Raw genomic sequence first — 20,395 nt, 5'->3', positions numbered from 1 at the left:
TGTTGTCCCAGATTAGAATTGTGCAGTCCCAATAGGCTAATCAGAGGCAATACTTTCTGCTTTTATGAATGTTTTTGTTCAAAGAAGGTCTCTTCTAAGCGACACTTTAGGCACATGCATTTAGCCCAGTTTTCTCAAAATGAGACTCATATATCAATAGTATACACAAGAAAATGCCAATAGAGCACCATCAGACTCCTATATAAATAGTATACACAAGAAAATGCCGAGAGGTCACAGCTTTACTTGGGGCTTATGACTGGTCTTGAAGATCTTAAAGCATATTAAATAGAGAAACATCTGATGGGAAAGTGCCATGAGGAGCAGGCCCCATGCTCTGGCAGTGATTTTGTCATAAAGCACACAATGAACACAACACGATGATGACATACGCTGTATTGAGGTTGGAGTCATCTGCGTTCCATCCGGCCATGATCTCCTCATCATACAGCAGGCAGTGACAGCGCGTGCACCGACAGCAGCTACTCATCTCAGCCTCCACCACCACCTCCTGCTGCTCACAGTCTGGCTGCAGTGCCAACACGCTGTCACACTCCGCCTCACACTCCCTGTCCATACGCTCCATGAATGATGGGCCACTTGGAGCACTCTCTGAAATATACCAGCACAAGGGTGTGTGCAAGATTTTGTGAAGAGGTCCTTTCTTATTAGCCTCTATACTGGTAGCTTCGGACAGTCCGGTAGGTTCGGACGTTTTAAAAATGACGTAAAATCGAAGGTATAAACGCGACGTCGCGAGCCAATCTTCTGACAATATTTTGACAAGAAGACACACTGTCGTATTCCAGTAAGAAAAATCAGCAAAATGCGCCATAAACAGGTAAGAATTAAACAGTTTGTGTAAGAAAAACATAAAACGAACCTATTTATCAACGGTCTCCATGGCGAAACTCACAAATTTATCAAGAAATCAACAAAAATCGTCTGTCTTATATCCGACAGGGAATTCAGCAAAGGGAGACAATCATAATATTATGATTATACGTCACAACCAATAGGCGCTTTAAATAAATAGAGGCCCCGTATGGGGAAGTTTTATGCGTGTAAATTTTATGTTGCAAATAACGTCATCTGGTTTTCAATTAGCGGTCAATTAGTATAGTAGTAAAGTTTGATATAATATTTTAATGGATATCTTGTACTATGTATTACCCTTTCTTTTAGCCGAAAGCATCGAAATATCATGGTAAATACAGGGGATACAGAAAAGAGGCACTTGTTCTGGCTGTCGAAGCTGTCCAAAAGGGATTGTCGGTGCGGAGAGCCGCAGCACAATTTTGTGTGCCACGGGCCACCCTTGCTGATAGAGTATCGGGACGGATAAGTGGTACAGTAACCAAGGAGACACTCTTTAACCAAGAGGAGGAATTGAGGTTAGTGGAGTATTTAGAGTCACTGGCACAGCTCGGATATGGGGCCACTAGAAGTCGACTCAAAGATTTGGCTGGGGATTTAGCCTTTAGCCTTGGTAAACGGGGAAAGAATAAGCCTTTAAGCAACGACTGGGTCTCGGGATTTTTACAGAGATGGAAAACACGCCTGTCATCTGTTCGCCCAAGTGCATTGGAATCTTACCGTGCGAAGTATGCAACTCCGGAATCGGTGGATCATTATTTCAAAAATCTTGAAGAAACATTAAAAAAGTATGACTTATTAAACAAGCCAGAGTGCATTTACAATTTAGATGAGACCGGTATCCAGCCAGAACATCGCCCCCTTAACATTATTGCCCCCACCTGTGAAAAGGCGCAGTCAGTTACATCCCCGAGATCAACAACAACTACCGTAATTGGGTGCGCAAATGCTATGGGCAATCACGTTCCACCTTTCTTTGTTTTTAAAGGGAAACGGGAGAATCCCGAGCTTATGAAAGGTAGCTCTCCGGGTTCAAGATTTTGTATGTCCGACTCTGGGTGGTCAAACAGTAACGTTTTAAAAATTTATCTTGAGCAGCATTTCATTCCGAACGTCCGACGTGGAGAGAATGACAAGCAACCGATATTGCTTCTTTTTGATGGGCATAGTTCTCACACATCCACTGATCTTATTGAATGGGCCATTTCAAAAAATATTATCTTATTTGTATTACCTGCTCATACATCACACATATTGCAGCCATTGGACGTAGCTATTTTTGGCCCCTTTAAAGGTCATTATTACAGGGAATGCGCTGCATTTATGCATAGGCATATGGGTAGATCAGTCACCAAATACGACATGGCAGAAATTGCGTGCACGGCATATTTGCATGCAATGAGTCCCTTAAATATTGTATCGGCCTTTAGAAAGACGGGAATATACCCCTTTAACCAACAGGAGATTCAGGCTGAAAAATTGTTCCCATGTGAGACTTTCAGGGAAGACACGCCCTTACAGAAGGTGATTGCAATGAAAACTGGTAAAGAGGCAGTTGATAAATACTTCGAAGACAAGTACAACCGTAGAAGTTCTAGCCCTATGTCACCAAAGACAGGTGTTCAAGTATCCAAATGCACTTGCAAAAAGGCCATATTGAAACCTAAACCCAGTGGAAAACAAATAACCGAGGCCACTTTCTTGCAACAGCTGTACGAATACGAGCATGCAAAAGAAACCCGTACTGGCACAACTGCAACGAATCCGAAGAGTCCCCAACCATCGACAAGTGGAATTCACAACAACTCCATTGAAATTGCTTTAAGCGATAATGACATTTCCGATGAAGACTCTGAGGTTTGCTGTGTATGTAAGAGTTTTTACCCACCATCGGAAAAAAATCCTTATCTTAAAATTGTTAATTGGGCCTATTGCGATAAATGCAGTCATTGTGTGCATCTATCTTTTTGTCACGAGAAACGAGTCATAAGGAGAGGAGACACGTTTTTGTGTCCCCACTGTGTTTAGTTAATTAATTATTGCGTTACGTGTTCTCCCTTATCATGCTTTTCATATTGTTCTCGTCTTAACATTTATATAATCGTGCGTAGTCTTTTAAACGAGAAACATAAGTACCAATCTTAAAAACACCAAGTCGGAAGGGATGTGTGTATAGTTGTGATTGACGGCAAAACCATACACATATCCGTACTGTTATCATTTTTAAATTTTTGCTGTGTAAAATCTGAAAAGGATATTGTCGTTTCAAATTATATATATATATATATATATATATATATATATATATATATATATATATACCAATATATAGTGCCAGTTACGCGGTCTCGGTAGTTTTCAGACTGTACTTACGAGGTCAATATAAAAAACGGGGTCTATATACAACCCCGCATTCTAGGCTCCTTTAATTACTATGAGGGGGGTGTAGGGGAGGTAATGCAATCAAATCTCACAATAAGGTCTTAAATCGAAAACCACAATCACGTCTGAAATTGAAATTGTATATACCTCGCAAATAAGTTCGCTATATATATTCCTTGTATAAGACGTTAAATAAATGGCGTGTTCATAAATAACAATATATAAGGTACCCTTATATACCTTAATTCGTGTTAATATCGGATAAAAAAGGGTATGGAGATACAGGTTTTTTATGTGGGAACCCCATAACCTATTTCTAAATCAGAGACCCCGTAACTTGCCTTATGTGTGAATATATATATATATATATATATATATATATATATAAGCAGGATAAGGGAAGTTAGATACAGTTAAAATTTATTTTACGACACGGGGTCTCGATCGAAAAGGATACTAGTCCGTTTTATCAGCTCGAATTGTAAACGTCATTTGCAATTGAGCCCGTCGAAACGTTACTGACGTTATATTTATTTCTTCATGGTTATATCACAATTGTACCTATTTATTATTCGTTTGAGCCCATTTTGGCATGTTAATTGTTTTAAAATGAAGAAGACACTCTCCTTATACCGTTGCACTAAAAATCAATGTAAATCCCCCTTCGAGAGCCTCATGCAACTTCACAACATCCGGGTGTCCGAACCTACCGGTGCGCCCAAGCGGCACAGAGAGGTCAAATGGGTCATTCTCTATTTTGAGTAAGTAAATGTTTTCGGATTGTTCTGACGAAATTTCATGTTGTTGTTAGTTTGTTTACTGTTCATATTTCAATAATCCTGCACTTTTTTGCTACTTTTCGCTTAATGTCAATACGCATGCGCCAGTCGTATAATTAAAGTGTCCGAACCTACCAGTTTCCAGGCTACAAAAGGTATGTCTCTTACTGGTCATGTACGTAATTCCGGCCTGTACGTAAAAAATCGGCCACCTGTGTAAAATCATTTTCATGATCTTAACGCACATATTTTGTTTTTATTTAAAAAAATCAACATGAAAACCATCCCCACTCTCAATATTTTGCAAATGTAGGAACCATATCACTGTAAACTTTTGTGTTATAATGTCACAAATATAGCAGGACATATTTGGCTCATGGGGAAAGTGATGTCATCATGAGTTGCAACAATTATATTCATATAAGAAACAAATATATTTGATAAAATTATTTTTATTCAATCTAATAAACTTTAATTAAAGTTTTACCAATTAATTGTACAAAAACTTATATTCAAAACATACAAATCAGAACCTAAATATAAATTTTTAATATATGAATTACCTCCCTTTATAAGAATATTACTAGATTACATGTTTTAATATTATATATAAGCGTTTACTAATAATCAACACTGAAGTCAACTTTTCAAACAAAATGTGTTTACTTTTTTAGCTATGTTTGAAAAAAGTTATTAAACGCATTAAAAACAAATATTTTTTAATGAATAAGCAGTTTCCCATTGTTTATATTTATTAAAATAGGTAGGGGGAGTAACTGGTATAATAATTTCTCATTTATTTTAAATTTCAAGTCAAAAATTTTAATAGTTTAAACATTGATTAATACTCTGAAATTGAGGACATTTGTCAAAAGATATTGCTTTGTAATTTTATCTGCAGATCAAACTGAAAAGTGGCCGATTTTTTAGGTACATTTAACCTACGAAAATGCATAGTTTACATGTCATCATTTTCTGTTCATTAAGTAACATTCACCGATCTAATTCTATTAAAATTTTCATGCTAGGTGAGTTTTGAACCCAGGATTATATATGTGAAGTTTAGTTTCAACCAGTTGCCTAACACTAAAGATTTTTCTTAAATAGTCCCAAAAGTGGCCGGAATTACGTACATGACCAGTATGTTGTCTCCACTATACATTTAGACTAATGAGAATGCTTGAAACATATTAATTTTAGATTTGCTGCACATTATTTAAGTAAATCCAATTCTTTTTCAGACTTCAGGTGTATAACATTCCAAAAACGCTACTCGCCCCAGAGGACTAGTGATCACAAATCATAATTTGCCCTTATTTAATCATTCTGTTCCCACCTTTACAAAAACATGCTATGGTTTGGAAAAAAACATTTATGTTTTATCCTTTGCTTGTTCATATATCTAAATGTTTTTATATAAATTTTCAGCTTAACATGTCCTCTAAAAAAGTTGACACGTAACTCGAATTCTTTTACATTTCAGGTTGATAATTTCATGTCTTTTGTTATTAAGAACAGAGATCGGTTATGTAGTAAAAACGTCAGTGTTGTTAATAAAACAATAAATAAACATAATAAATAACATAGTGAATTTCCTAAAAGAATTGTATTATTTTTATTCCATGGAAGTGATTTGCCTGGTAAATAACAGGGATGTGCATTGTTGTTTTGAAACAGTGGAGTAAAAGATGACTTCCTAACATGAGCCGCATCATGCGAAAGTAGGTCTTGTGCCATATTCGGCCAGCATAGCTAAGCTTATGAGACCTTATGGTGGACAGGGAAGCTCCTAACCAGACTGCTGCATTTTGAGGCTGGTCTGAGGCTATGCTGGCTGAGTATGGAATGAGACCTTCTCTGCATGACGCTGTTCATAAAGGCATGTCACAGGAAAACAGGACTTAATACATCTGGGAAATGTGTAGTACAAGATTAGACGGTGCACCCTTTTTTCATGGTATTTTCTGATTGAAAAATGTCACTTCTAACCATAAATCCACTGCTGGCAAAATGTACCACAATTCACCAAATTTTAATTGTTAGTAAAATTAACAATGATTCGTGTTTGGAGAAAAAAATATTGAAGTGATATGATCACCTGTATGACGGCTAGTCAGTAGAACCAGTTAATACTTCATTGAGTACCAAGGCTTATAAAATGTATGTGTGGAAACATGTTCAGCTTGGACTTAACGTTAACTGTTTGAACAACAAGGCCACAGAATGATGGGACTGACCCAGGACAAAACTTGACACCGATGCAACCTTGTGCTTTTTCCCAGGCATGCCTCAACATTTAAATTGTATCATCATTTGGTTATTCTTGAGTTCAAATACCAAAATATTATGACATAAAAATATATATTGACAAATCAACATCTACTGCAGCACAGTAGCCAAGACAGAATGACAATAGCCTAACGTTAGAAGGAATGTTCTTTAAAGTGATTTATAATTTATCTATTATGATCTATTAGTAAACAAGGGACAAAATTGTCACAAAACCAGGTTTTCATTGTGAAAAAAAAATCTGATAAAGGGAGAAAACTCAAACTGAACTTTTGAAATGACCAAAAAAAATTAACCCCCTTTGTAAGTTTTTTTTTTTTTTTTTAATCTATTTTTAGTCGTGGCGACCTTGACATTGGAGATATTGACGTGATTCTTTCGTGGGACACACCGTCCCATAATGGTGAACAAATGTGCCAAATGATTTTAAAATCTCACAATGAATGACATAGTTATGGCCAGGACAAGCTCATTTATGGCCATTTTTGACCTTTGAACTCAAAGTGTGACCTTGACCTTGGAGATATCGACGTAATTATTTCGCGCGACACACCGTCCAATGATGGTGAACAAATGTGCCAAATGATTTTAAAATCTGACGATGAACGACATAGTTATGGCTCGGACAAGCTCATTTATGGCCATTTTTGACCTTTGAACTCAAAGTGTGACCTTGACCTTGGAGATATTGACGTAATTATTTCGCGCGACACACCGTCCAATGATGGTGAACAAATGTGCCAAATGATTTTAAAATCTGACAATGAACGACATAGTTATGGCCCGGACAAGCTTATTCCGCCAGCCCGCCAGCCAGCCCGCCAGCCAGCCAGCCAGCCAGCCCGCCCGCATTCGCCAATCTAATAACCAGTTTTTTCCTTCGGAAAACCTGGTTAAAAACATAAATACCCCTACATACTGCTTTGACAAAGAGGTTTTAATGGTTTTACAATAAGCTCCCTATTGACCTACAAAGTCAAAGCCTGACCTTGACCTTGAAGGTGACCATGTGGTTCTTGCAAATGACTTAATGTCTCAAATAGGTTAACATTTATGCCAAGTTACCGGTATTTCAAATCCTAAAAAGCCTGCCTAAAGGATACTTTTGAGAACGACAACCTTTAAACAATTAAAACCACTAGTTAGCCATTTTAAATATTATTAAAAAAAGACACACATGAAGGTTAATGAACATCTGCAGAATGGTGTACAAGAACAGTTCAAATGTTAATGGACTAAACGAAGTTTTATGGAAATTTGTCCCTTAAAAAATGTAACACATGAAACATTACCTAAAGTAAGCCATCTTGAAAACGAGCAAATATCTACATGTAGTGTGAGAAGTTTCAATTTTTCAACAAACATTTAAGTAGTAGTTCAACAGTCAAAGTTTTATCCAAGACGGCAGTCTGTCGGCCATTTTAAAGTTGACAGATAGTCAGGAATTAGCAATTTTTATCAAGTATATTGAAGCAAATAGAAAAGATCAATTCCAGGAAATGTTAATATATCCAAATAGGTTGCCAGCCAGTCCTATTTAATCTGAGCAAGGCAAAAATCATGTTTTGCACTAAGTGCTCTTTTTCATCTAAGGTGTAAAAAAGAAGTCTCAACAATTGGTTTGTCAAATATGGCATTAAGTCAGCCATTAAGTATATTATAACATGGTTAAAAGTTTTCACAATAAAACTCATTTTCAATACATTCTCAATGCATGAGAAATTTTCATCTTAATCTGACCAAAAATTGAACAAGAGGGCCAAGTTGGCCCTAGTTCACAAACCTGAGAGGAGTCGGTTCATTCAATCTTAACCAAACGTCAAACTTGACCTAGATATTGTCCAGACAAACATCCTGTCCAAGTTTCATCATTATTGAACCAAAACTCTGGCGTATGGAGTGTTTTTGTGTTCGTTAGATTTGACCTGCTGACCTATATTTTGAGTTGACCCCCCTTACCAAACATCAAACTTTGCTTACAAAAATAAATATTATGACCAAGATTCATAAAATCTGAAACAAAATTTGGACTTCTACTAGAGTGTTTACAAGGATTTTGTTTAATATAATGAAAATTTGGACAATCTAAAGGCAATAATTATGGCATTAATTATGTGATTTTGCTCATTATCAAACTTGACTGAGATCTTTCAGCAACTTTGATAAAGAATGCTTGAGAAATGTGAATGCTAGAGTGTTTACAAACCAAACGCATGTGGACGGGCGGACGGCGGACAAAGACCAATCCTAAAACCTCACTTGCGGCCATGTTTTTTCACCGATCTGGACCATTTTCAAACTCGTTCGAGATCAGGGCCCTCACACTACTTTGGGGGAAGGGGTCTGCAGCATTTAGGAGGGGGAATTTTCGCGGCGTTTCCCTTTTTGGGGGAATTTTTTACTTACTCTCTCATTATTTCATTTGTACATGTTTGCACTATATTCATTGCATTTTTCATAATTTAGTATGTTTTAAAAAATTAAATTGAAATAGAATTGAGATATAATAATTATGAGACACATCTTTCTATTAAAAAAATAAAAAATAAAAAATTTTTTTTTTTTTTTTAGGGGGAATTTTTTGCCCCCAAAAGGGTAAAAAAGTATACTTTTCAGGTGGGGGACTGCCGCCGAAATTCGGCGGCAGATATGATAGATTGAGGGCCCTGGAGATATCAATAAAACCAATGTTTTGACCAACTTTCATGATGATTGGGCAAAAATTGTGACTTATAGTGTTTACAAGGTTTCTCTATAGCTAAATAAGGAAAACTGCCCCCCCCCCAGCAGCCATGTTATTCAACTGACTAGAACCATTTTTGAGCTCAACTCTCATATCAAGGAAACAAATGTTCTGACCAAATTTCATGAAAATAGCGCCAAAAATGTGACTTCTAGAGTGTTCACATGTTATCACTATATACATATAGAGAAAAATGCCCCGCCCACTGGCAGTCATGTTTTTTTACTGATCTGGACCATTTTCAAACTCGTCCGAGATATCAATAAAACCAATGTTTTGACCTATTTTCATGATGATTGGGCAAAAAATGTGACTTCTAGAGTGTTTACAAGGTTTCTCTAGAGCCAAATAAGGAAAACTGCCCCGCCCACTGGCGGCCATGTTTTTCAACAGACCCGAACCACTTTTGAACTCAACCAACATATCATTAAGACAAACAATAAAGTTACATGAAGATTGGGCATAAAATGTGAATTCTACAGTGTTAACAAGTTTTTTCTTTTTTTTGACCTAGTGACCTAGTTTTTGACCCGGCGCAACCCAGTTTCCAACTCGACCGAGATTTCATTGGGACAAAGCTTCTGACCAAGTTTCATGAAGATCGGACAATAAATGTGGCCTCTAGAGTGTTTACGAACAAATGTGGACGGACGGATGGACTGACAGACGACGGACTAAGACCGGTCACAAAAGCTCACCTGAGCAATCAGGTGAGCTAAAAAGTATTTCGAAGGATACAAAATGCTAGCAGAGCAACCAACAAACAAACCAAACAATAAGGTGACTCCAGTATAATTGTGTTTGTGGCAGTATTATGATTAAGCTTAATAGAAAACTTCCATTGTGAGTTTGGTCACATAAAAATGCTATAATTATGAAATATAGCTTGAGAACTTTAAAAGAACTTTTTAAGTTTACATGTGTGTTTTAAACATTGCACTTTGTTATGAAAAGCTCTGTTCACACCCTTTAACACACTCACACACACACATCTACATGTAGTAGCTTCCATCCACTGCCAAGAGAATACTTACGGGAGTATGATGCTAAAGAAGTTAAAAATATCATCCAAACATTACAAAGTTGCCAATAATGCAGATGCATGTATTTTTATACAGCAAATATTTAATTATCAAAATACAATGTTGCTCATAAAAAATGTAAGCTTATATACCAATTTAATGTACATGTACCAATACTTTCAAAACATTTCTTTTGAATCTTATGATCACGGATGCGCGTCTTTTTAATTTATTATAATATACACAAAGTTCCATCATGGTTTTGACATGCATGTATAGGCAGGTTTCTGATTACTATAAAATCAACCATCAAAATCCAAGTACATGAACATTTTGAGTGTTAATTGGGAAACTGTTCTATCTGATTAATATTAATGTATAAATGTCACTTTTTTACCCATGTGCAACACATACTGTGTAAATTCTATGAAATTTCAATAATTTGTTTTAACACAAATTATTTGTTAGCTACATTTACTAATTATGCATGTCTTTTATCACCCTAATTAGGCTATCTTATATGTCTTGAGTTTAACAGTTGTACAGTTACCTATAGGCCATTGGTTCCACCTTTTTATAGATTGGCAAAGTCTGATCATCTTCATAAGTTTCAAAACTTAAGTTAAAATATTTTGCTCATATCAGCAATTTTTTTCCTTCTTTATAAAGTACCGGAAAACGGCACTTTCCCAATTAGAAACAACTACAAATTTCCCAATTGCTATTAAGAAAAAAATAAAGGTTTCTAAAAAACAAAAAAATGTATTTTTATTTTTTTAATCAATAAAATGCAACATTTAGTTAGTTTCCTTATGCAGCTCTACTGAATAGCTTGAATCTAAGTAAATATAATATTGAAAACTTGACAACATTTCGTTATCAATTTTAAGGTATTTGGGAGCAAATAATCTAATTCCAAATATGAAGACTTCACAATGCGTATTTTCCCAATTGCAGGGTTTTTCGCGCAAAATTTTCACAATTGGGCTGGTACTGGTATGTTTGCGCAAAAAAATCGCTGCAAATAGTCTTTTGATGTATTTTGTTAATCATACAACATCTAAGTGAAAATAAAAATGTACCGCCTCAGTTTCAAATGTCAGTATGCATAAAAAAGACAACTGATTTTCCAGCCCCTCCCACAAGATAACTTACCATGAACACCATTGATGCTTGATGAATCTAGTTGATCATTACTGCGATTCAGGAAATCTAAGCTGCCTTTCTTGCGTGCTTTCCCACGATTATATTCATCCTCTGAATCCTCATCATGCGACGGAGTCAGAGAGTTATTGGAGCCCAGTTTGGTAGGTGTGAGCCACTTGATCTCAGAGAGTTTGTTGGCCACAGCACCAGTAGCAAACTTGAGCATTCCACTGATATTGTCCTTATGGCTTCTAAAACTCCTGTTTCTGAATAACCCAGCGGTTTTCAGGGTGCCAGACAACTGATCTCTTTTGGGTTCGTTCAATGATGTTATAGACCGTCCAAGGGATGAGACTTCAGATTTGACACCATTGTTTTCTGCTCTTTGAACACTTGGTTGTCCTAAGTTTCCAGGAAAACTATTAGTCCTTTCTATTTTAAAAACAGTCTGCTTTATGGAGTCTACTGGGGTAAGCAGTTTGCTAGGTTCTGATTGGTCTACCCTGACCGTGATTCCACCTGTATGAAAGGTACATGTATTGCACCCACCCAAGTCTGAACTATCTTGGAAAGGTTTCTTCAGAACAAAATCTTTCCGATCCTTTACAGGCGAACTTTGTTTTGAAGAACTACTTTTTGTGTCAAGCTTTGGAACTGCTACTGGTTCAACAAATAATCCAAGAGGATCATTTTCAGTCACAGGCGTCACAATGGAATGTAAAGGACTAGATGTGGCAGACTTCAGGCTGTCTGACCGACTTTTCATCTCAGCAATACCCTCCAACCTTTGTTCAGTGGCATAACCTGTCAATGCACTATCCGAAATACCAGAATCCTCACTGGACACATTTTTGACACTTATCTTATCACACTCGTCACTTCCCTTCTCAAGTTCAGCCCCCTCTTCATTCCCCTCACTTATCACCTCATTATCATCCAGTCCAACACCACTATCTTTTATTTCCTCCGACAATTCTTGCATTTCGCTGGTCATCACGCCAACATTGCTATCAATAGTCTTTGACAACATTTCCTTACCCCCAGAACTTACAAGACTAGCAAGGTCATTTCCCTTAACCCTGTTCTCCTCACTACTGGGATGCCTGATCTTCCAGTGGGGTAGCAAGCTGTTTGACCTTGTTTTCAAATAATGATGGTCTCCAGCACTGCTGTGACGTTTCCTTAGTTTTTCGTCGCCTTGGTTGATGCCCACATGTCCAATGGTTGGTACCACGCTCTTGGGGAGGGAACCAGACAACATCTTCTCACTCACCATCAGCAGACCTGCCTCTGAACCATCTGTTGTGGAGGAGAGGAAAACGTAGAGACATGATTTGGAAATGTCAGGGTCAAGAAAATTTCAGAGCAGTGCACAGAAAAAGAATTGGGGGAGTTAGGAGCACAACTTGATCTATGAATAATCTTAACATTTAAATGCATGAGTTTTTTATGCTTACATATTTTAAATTTTATAATTGCCTCGGTCATCTCCATCTTCCTTTGTCAATGACTGTGAGTAAAAATATACCAAGTAGGGTGGCAAAATTATATTATGATCTGGATCTTTCATTACATTTTCATCTAAGTTTTGAGAAGATTTTTTTGAGAGTTCTCAAGATAGCCATATAATGAAATGGTGGCAATATTTGTACAGAATCAACAGAATATTTTGAAATTGTTGGGTTCTGGGTCCCAACAGGATTATTCCTGTGAAAACTGTTTTGAAATCCTGCTAAAGACTTATTACAATTCCAGAGAAAATGTATTCCAAGGAAAATTCTGATGAGAAAAATATATTATGAAAGCAGCATAGCAACTGACCACAATAACTTAAACACTTACATGAATAAAATCAATAATGTCTATAGTACTAGTACTAATTATAACCTTTTTTGTCTTTAAATTCAAGGGTGTGACTTTTTTAGACAGATATTTCCAACAAAAGTTGACTAAATAAACTCAGAACGCATTTGACATTTAAACCAAGGGAACCATCAGAAACAAGTAACAAGAGGGCTTGAAATGCCCAAAATCGCTCACCTGAGATAACAAGATATTATTGGGACAAATCTTCTGACCAAGTTTCATGATAATTGGAAAATAAATGTGGCCTCTAGAGTGTTAACAAGGTTTTACTATAGCCATATAAGGAAAAATGCCCACCCCCTGGCAGCCATGTTTTTCACCCAACCAGCCAAGATATTATCGGGATGAATCTTCTGACCAAGTTTCATGAAGATCGGACAGTAAATGTGGCCTCTAGAGTGTTAACAAGATTTTACTATAGCCATATAAGGAACAATGCCCAGCCCCTCGGAAGCCATATTTTTCAAGCAAACATAATTATTTTCTAACTCATCAAAGATATCATTGAGACCAATATTCTGACCAAATTTCATGAAGATTGGACAATAAATGTGGCCTCTAGAGTTTTAACAAGGTTTTACTAAAGCCATATATAGCCATATAAGGAAAAATGCCTGCCCCCTGGTGGCCATGTTTTTAAAGCACCCAAAACTATTTTCGAACTCATCCAAGATATCATTGGGGCAAATCTTCTGACCAAGTTTCATGATGATCGGAAAATAAATGTGACGCCTAGAGTGTTAACATGGTTTTACCAAAGCCATTTAAGGAAAAATGCCCCGCCCCCGTGGTGGCCATGTTTTTCAACCAACCGCCATCATTTTTGAACTCGTTCAAGATATTATTAGGATGAATCTTCTGACCGACTTTCATAAAGATCGGACTATAAATGTGGCCTCTAGATTGTTAACAAGATTTTACTATAGCCATATATAGCCATATAAGGAACAAGAGGGCCATAATGGCCCTGAATCGCTCACCTGACTTACCAAATACAATCCCAACCCAGATTTCATCAAGATAAACATTTTGACCAAATTTCATAAAGATTAGATGAAAACTGTGACCTCTCTTGTCTACACTAGGTTTTTCTATTATTTGACCTAGTGACCTAGTTTTTGACCCCTGTTGACCCAAATACAATCCCACCCCAGATTTCATTAAGATAAACATTCTGATCAAATTTTATAAAGATTGGTTGAAAACTGTGACCTCTATTGTCTACACATGGTTTTTCTATTATTTGACCTAGTGACCTAGTTTTTGACCCCAGATGACCCAAATACAATCCCATCCAAGATTTCATCAAGATAAACATTCTGACCAAATTTCATAAAGATTGGATGAATACTGTGACCTCTATTGTCTGTACAAGTTTTTTCTATTATTTGACCTAGTGACCTAGTTTTTGACCTAGTGACCTAGTTTTTGACCCCAGATGACCCAAATACAATCCCAAGCCAGATTTCATCAAGATAAACATTCTGACCAAATTTCATAAAGATTGGATGAAAATTTTGACCTCTACTGTCTACACATACAAATTGTGGACAGTTTTTCTATTATTTGACCTAGTGACCTAGTTTATGACCTCAGATGACCCAAATACAATCCCAATGCAGATTTCATCAAGATAAACATTCTGACCAAATTTCATAAAGATTGGATGAAAACTGCGACCTCTATTGTCTGCACAAGGTTTTCTATTATTTGACCTAGTTTTTTACCTAGTGACCTAGTTTTTGACCCCAGATGACCCAAATACAATCCCAACCCAGATTTCATCAAGATAAACATTCTGACAAAATTTCATAAAGATTGGATGAAAACTGCGACCTCTATTGTCTACACAAGGTTTTTCTATTATTTGACCTATTATGTGACCTAGTTTTTGACCTAGTGACCTAGTATTTGACCCCAGATGACCCCAAAACAATCCCAACCCAGATTTCATCAAGATAGACATTCTGACCAAATTTCATAAAGATTGGATGAAAACTGTGACCTCTACTTTCTACACAAACAAATTGTTGACGGACGGTTGCACGCACGCACATACGGACGCCGGACATCACACGGTCACATAAGCTCACCATGTCACTTCGTGACAGGTGAGCTAAAAATGCCCCACCCCTCTGCAGCCATGTTTTTCAAGCAAACATAACCATTTTCTAACTCATCCAAGATATCAATAAGACAAATCTTCTGACCATATTTCATGAACATTGAACAATAAATGTGGCCTCTAGAGTGTTAACAAGGTTTGACTATAGCCATATAAGGAAAAATGCCCCGCCCCTTGGCAGCCATGTTTTTCAAGCAAAGGTTACCATTTTCAAACTCATTCAAGATATCATTGGGACGAATCTTCTGACCAAGTTTCATGAAGAACGGAAAATAAATGTGAACTCTGTAGAGTGTTAACAAGGTTTTACTAAAGCCATATAAGGAAAATGTCCCCGCCCCCTGGTGGCCATGTTTTTCAACCAACTGGCATCATTTTCGAACCCTTCTAAGATATCATTGGGATGAATCTTCTCACCAAGTTTCATAAAGATCGGACTATAAATGTGGCCTCTAGAGTGTTAACAAGATTTTACTAAAGCCATATATAGCCATATAAGGAAAAATGCCCGCCATGGCAGCCATGTTTTTCAAGCAAAGGTTACCATTTTCAAACTCATCCAAGATATCATTGGGACAAATCTTCTGACCAAGTTTCATGAAGATCGGAAAATAAATGTGGCCCCTAGAGTGTTAACAAGGTTTTACTATAACCATATAAGGAAAAATGCCCCGCACCTGGCGGCCATGTTTTTCAACCAACTGGCATCATTTTTTAACTTGTCCAAGATATTATTGGGATGAATCTTCTGAACAAGTTTCATGAAGATCGGACAATAAATGTGGCCTGTAGAGTGTTAACAAGATTTGACTATAGCCATATATAGCCATATAAGGAAAAATGCCCCGCCCCTGTGGTGGCCATGTTTTTCAACCAACCGCCATCATTTTTGAACTCGTCCAAGATATTATAAGGATGAATCTTCTGACCAACTTTCATAAAGATTGGACAATGAATGTGGCCTCTAGAGTGTTCAAAAGGTTTTACTAAAGCCATATATAGCCATACAAGGAAAAATGCCCCGCCCCTTAGCAGCCATGTTTTTCAAGCAAACGTAACCATTTTTGAACTCATCCAAGATATCATACAAACCAATCTTCTGACCAAATTTCATGAAAATTGGACAATAAATGTGGCCTCTAGTGTTAACAAGGTTTTACTATAGCCATATAAGGAAAACTGCCCTGCCCCCTGGCGGCCATGTTTTTTCACTGATCTGGACCATTTTCGAACTCGTCCGAGATATCAATGAAACCAATGTTTTGACAAAGTTTCATTATGATTGGGCTAAAATTGTGACTTCTAGAGTGTTCACAAGGTTTCTATATAGACATATAAGGAATACTGCCCCGCCCCCTGGCCGCCATATATTTCAACGGACCGGAACCATTTTTCAACTCAACCAACATGTCATTAAGACAAACATTTTAACACAGTTACATGAAGATTGGGCATCAAATGTTACTTCTACAGTGTTCACAAGGTTTTTCTTTTTTTTGACCTAGTGACCTAGTTTCTGACCCAGCATGACCCAGTTTCGAACTCAGTCGAGGTATCAATGGGACAAATGTTCTGACCAAGTTTCATGAAGATCGGACAATAAATGTGGCCTCTGGAGTGTTCACCAGGCAAATGTTGACGGCGCACGCCGCACGACGGACAAAAGGCGATCACAAAAGCTCACCATGAGCACAGCTCAGGTGAGCTAAAAAGGGCACCCCTCATATAACTTGGTATAATTGAGAGTGACAGAAACAGCTAGGGAAAAAAAATGGTTAGAAAATGTACAGGATGGTGTTAAAAAGGGAGGAAAGAATGATGGACCAGTCTTATTACATTTTCGTATAACTTTCTACATCCATGAAATTTCTGTCTAACACATGCACCCTTAATCATAGTCTTTTCTATTGCCATTATACAATTTAAAAAAGTCTTCCTGAGTTGACCAGTGCACAAAGGCAACACATGGAAAGAAAAGAGGAAAAGGCACAGCCACCTAATGTTTGATTGTTTGTTTGTTCAGTTGGGTTGTTTGCTGCTTTCAACAGTATTTAAGTCATTTCACAACGGTCAGTAAACCAACGGACACCTTTCCTGTGTTCGCTGTTTTACCAGCGATTTGTGCACATACTTATGCAGGAGTGTGATTTAAGAAACTGCTCAGGGGAGGAAAATGCCCTACCCCCCTTACAAGGTTCATCTTAACTCTTCGTTTCCATATACATATAGCAAAGTTTTCAACTATTTGTAAAATTAGTTCAACACTGAAATGGAGGAAATTAGCTGAATAGAGGAAAAATCACACCCCTGTGTTATGACAGTAACTAACAAGATATGTGTTTGTCAGAAACACTATGTCCCCTTTTGCGCCGCTTTGAAGCTATATACTTGACCTTTGACCTTGAAGGATGACCTTGACCTTTCACCACTCAAAATGTGCAGCTCCATGAGATACACATGCATGCCAAATATCAAGTTGATATCTTCAATATTGCAAAAGTATTAATTAAATGAGCAATTTTGACCCATATATTTGACCTTGAAGGATGACCTTGACCTTTCACCACTCAAAATGTTCAGCTCCATAATATACACATGCATGCCAAATATCAAGTTGCTATCTTGAATATTGCAAAAGTTATTGCAAATGTTAAAGTTGGGGCAAACAAACACACACACAAACCAACAGACAGGGCAAAACAGTATGTCCCCCACTACAGTGGTGGGGGACATAAAAATTGCCTACTTGAAACAAAGGTAGTGGGGAGAATAACCAAAGAAAGGAGTTCATGATCCATGCCCACACAAGTTACCGGGTATGTGGATGGCCCAAGGGTTGAACCTGTGCTTAACAATTCTTAGTCCAGTAATCTACAACTTAGCTAGCTGGCCCAAGACCCACTATATTTATCTTGACATTTCCCTAAACAATAAGAACAGACTGGAGAATACATACAGTACATGTCCGGGGAGGTGGTGTTTCCAGGAATGGAGGACTGTCTCACAATGCTGTGGGCTGGTAACTGGAACTTCTCTGCTGCAGAACCCTTTTCTGAGACATCGTCCAGGTCCGCTGAAATCACAGCAATTTAATATATAGAGGGCTGAAAGGAACAGAAGTAATTGACAACAAACAACCCCTATTCTAAACACATTGGTAGTAAGCCCATTTATGCCTAGTGGACTCTCCCATCCTTCTAAATTGGATCAATTTATTTCCAAAATTAGGGATGTCTAGTATATTTATTTCTATATTTAGAATATTTCTTACAGAAATTCCTTTTAGCAAACAGCGCAGACCCTGATGAGACGCCGCATGATGCGGCGTCTTATCAGGGTCTACGCTGTTTGCCAAGGCCTTTTTTCTAGACGCTAGGCATAAATGGGTTAACACTTTTTTTCAGATTTCAAAATGTTGTAAGTTATTACTGTTTAACAATTAAGAGAATATGTTCAGAATTAAATTTAAAGTGGTAAATATCAACTGCTTATGGAATGAATTCTCATCAAAATTGCATTCACAAATGTATGGATTAAAACTGTTATAAAATATGACAACTACATGGCTAGGATTTAATTAAAGCCACACACCTTATTTGGCATGGTAAATTTAAGTATAAATAAGAAACATATTTTATCTATGCCAATTACAATATATCGGGTGGTGTCAAGTTATAAATCCATCTTTTTGCGCTTTAAAACTTAAAAATAATCATGTGTGTCGAAATGGACGAAATCCTACAATTCTGGAATGCAACTTTAGGTCTTGTTTCCTACATATTATTTAAATCCATGTTTTGAGACTCACATTTAACACAATTAACAGACTGTAAATAATTTATAATTTAGCAAATTAGGCTTTACAGTGAGGTCACTGTAAGCTTGTCACCTGATTTGCATCACTTAAACATTTTAACAGTTTTCATAATTCCGAGCTATTTAATTTTTAACTATGTATTTTATAGAATGTGATAAAAATGCTTGTATGCAATAAAACTTGTCTTCTTGACCATGTGGTTGTGAGAAGATTATAATATCCATCATGAATTGATTTAATGCTATTATAAACTCTTTTTTTTTTAATATTCACTATTTAATAATGTTAATTAAACATATCTAGTTTAAGATGAATACAACCAAAATGGATGAATTTTTAAGGTGCCAATTGTTAGTGGTCTCAACAATTTTTAACCAACTGTTAAAAGTCAACACAAACCAAACAAATAGGTGAAGCACACTCTGGTGAAACTGAGCATAATGAATAGGCATTAAGTGTCGTCTCAGAGTGGCCTGCGCAGTCCATTAAAGCATATCAAGGACGAGTCTTTCCGTCTATACTATATTTTGTGCAGTCTACAGATCTGGGATGACACTTTACCCACATGCATTTAGCCCAGTTTTCCCATAGATTGACTCAAATGTTAAAACATGAATTATGTTTAATAGAAACAGATACTATAACATTACAAAGCGGAAAATTTATAAGATCAAGACTTGAAAAAAATACCCTTAAACAAATTGATACGTCTTACAAGATGTTAATTACTTGCATCCACTCCAACTGCTTTCTACCGAACTCATAATACATTTTCTAGCTTTCTAAGAAAACCTTGAAAAACGAATGGTACTATGAACAACAACTCTGTATTTACCTTTAGACTCCTCCAGTATTTCGGACTCACTCTTTTTATTCTTTCGCCTAAAACTGAAACTAAGCACATTTTTCAGATCCCTGCGGAACTTGGACTCCTTATCTTTGGACTCCCTATGTTCGGTGTCGATTATTTCAGAGAAAGTCTTGGCTTCTTCCAGAGTCATGGAGTTATAGCCCCTGTCCGACGCAGCTCCTAGACAGGAGGGGTGAGAGGTGGAGGGTGCAGAGATTACAATGCAAGTGGTCAAACTGGGAAGAGGCTGCATTCTGACATTGCCCTCTAAGGGTAAAATTCTGACATGAAATTCCAAGATTTTCCTTTCACTTATCCCTCACATTTGATATTTGCAGATATTTAAATACAAATTAGCAATTAAACAGTGCAAAGTGCTGATTATGCATGCAATTTTTAAACATGTTTTTCTTCTTTCCTTGAATGATTAGCCCCCCTTTAAAAGATTTCCATCAAAATTGTCAAATTCCAAAAATACTTGGCTTAATATAAAAAAAAAA

General features: G+C 37.0%; 2 protein-coding genes and 1 long non-coding RNA gene across 6 annotated transcripts in view; 1 reads left to right on the top strand and 2 right to left on the bottom strand.

The window, feature by feature from the left end:
- Window positions 1–20,395, bottom strand: part of LOC127879205 (DENN domain-containing protein Crag-like) — a 97,558-nt gene that overhangs the window by 7,994 nt on the left and 69,169 nt on the right. For 3 of the 4 annotated variants that reach the window (XM_052425907.1, XM_052425906.1, XM_052425908.1), the window contains 4 exons: window positions 19,881–20,075; window positions 18,185–18,301; window positions 11,247–12,536; window positions 393–612 (listed from right to left, as the gene is read on the bottom strand). In XM_052425907.1, coding sequence (XP_052281867.1) covers window positions 393–612; window positions 11,247–12,536; window positions 18,185–18,301; window positions 19,881–20,075 — 1,822 coding nt within the window. The remainder of the gene's footprint in view (window positions 1–392; window positions 613–11,246; window positions 12,537–18,184; window positions 18,302–19,880; window positions 20,076–20,395) is intronic. The other variant, XM_052425909.1, reaches the window with a different exon arrangement.
- LOC127879210 (uncharacterized) lies at window positions 668–3,603 on the top strand. Its single transcript, XM_052425917.1, has 2 exons — window positions 668–841; window positions 1,186–3,603. Exons 1-2 carry the CDS (start codon window positions 827–829, stop codon window positions 2,902–2,904), a joined length of 1,734 nt encoding a protein of 577 aa, XP_052281877.1. The 5' UTR covers window positions 668–826; the 3' UTR covers window positions 2,905–3,603.
- On the bottom strand, window positions 6,588–7,274 carry LOC127879218 (uncharacterized). The gene is made up of 2 exons (XR_008048972.1): window positions 7,005–7,274; window positions 6,588–6,842 (listed from the first exon to the last, which is right to left on the bottom strand). It is a non-coding gene; the product is annotated as an uncharacterized LOC127879218 (long non-coding RNA).

This window comes from Dreissena polymorpha, chromosome 4 (assembly GCF_020536995.1).
Source record: "Dreissena polymorpha isolate Duluth1 chromosome 4, UMN_Dpol_1.0, whole genome shotgun sequence".
Taxonomy (NCBI): domain Eukaryota; kingdom Metazoa; phylum Mollusca; class Bivalvia; order Myida; family Dreissenidae; genus Dreissena; species Dreissena polymorpha.
Note: the sequence above shows the minus strand (reverse complement) of the source record. Positions and strands in the feature narration are given on the sequence as shown.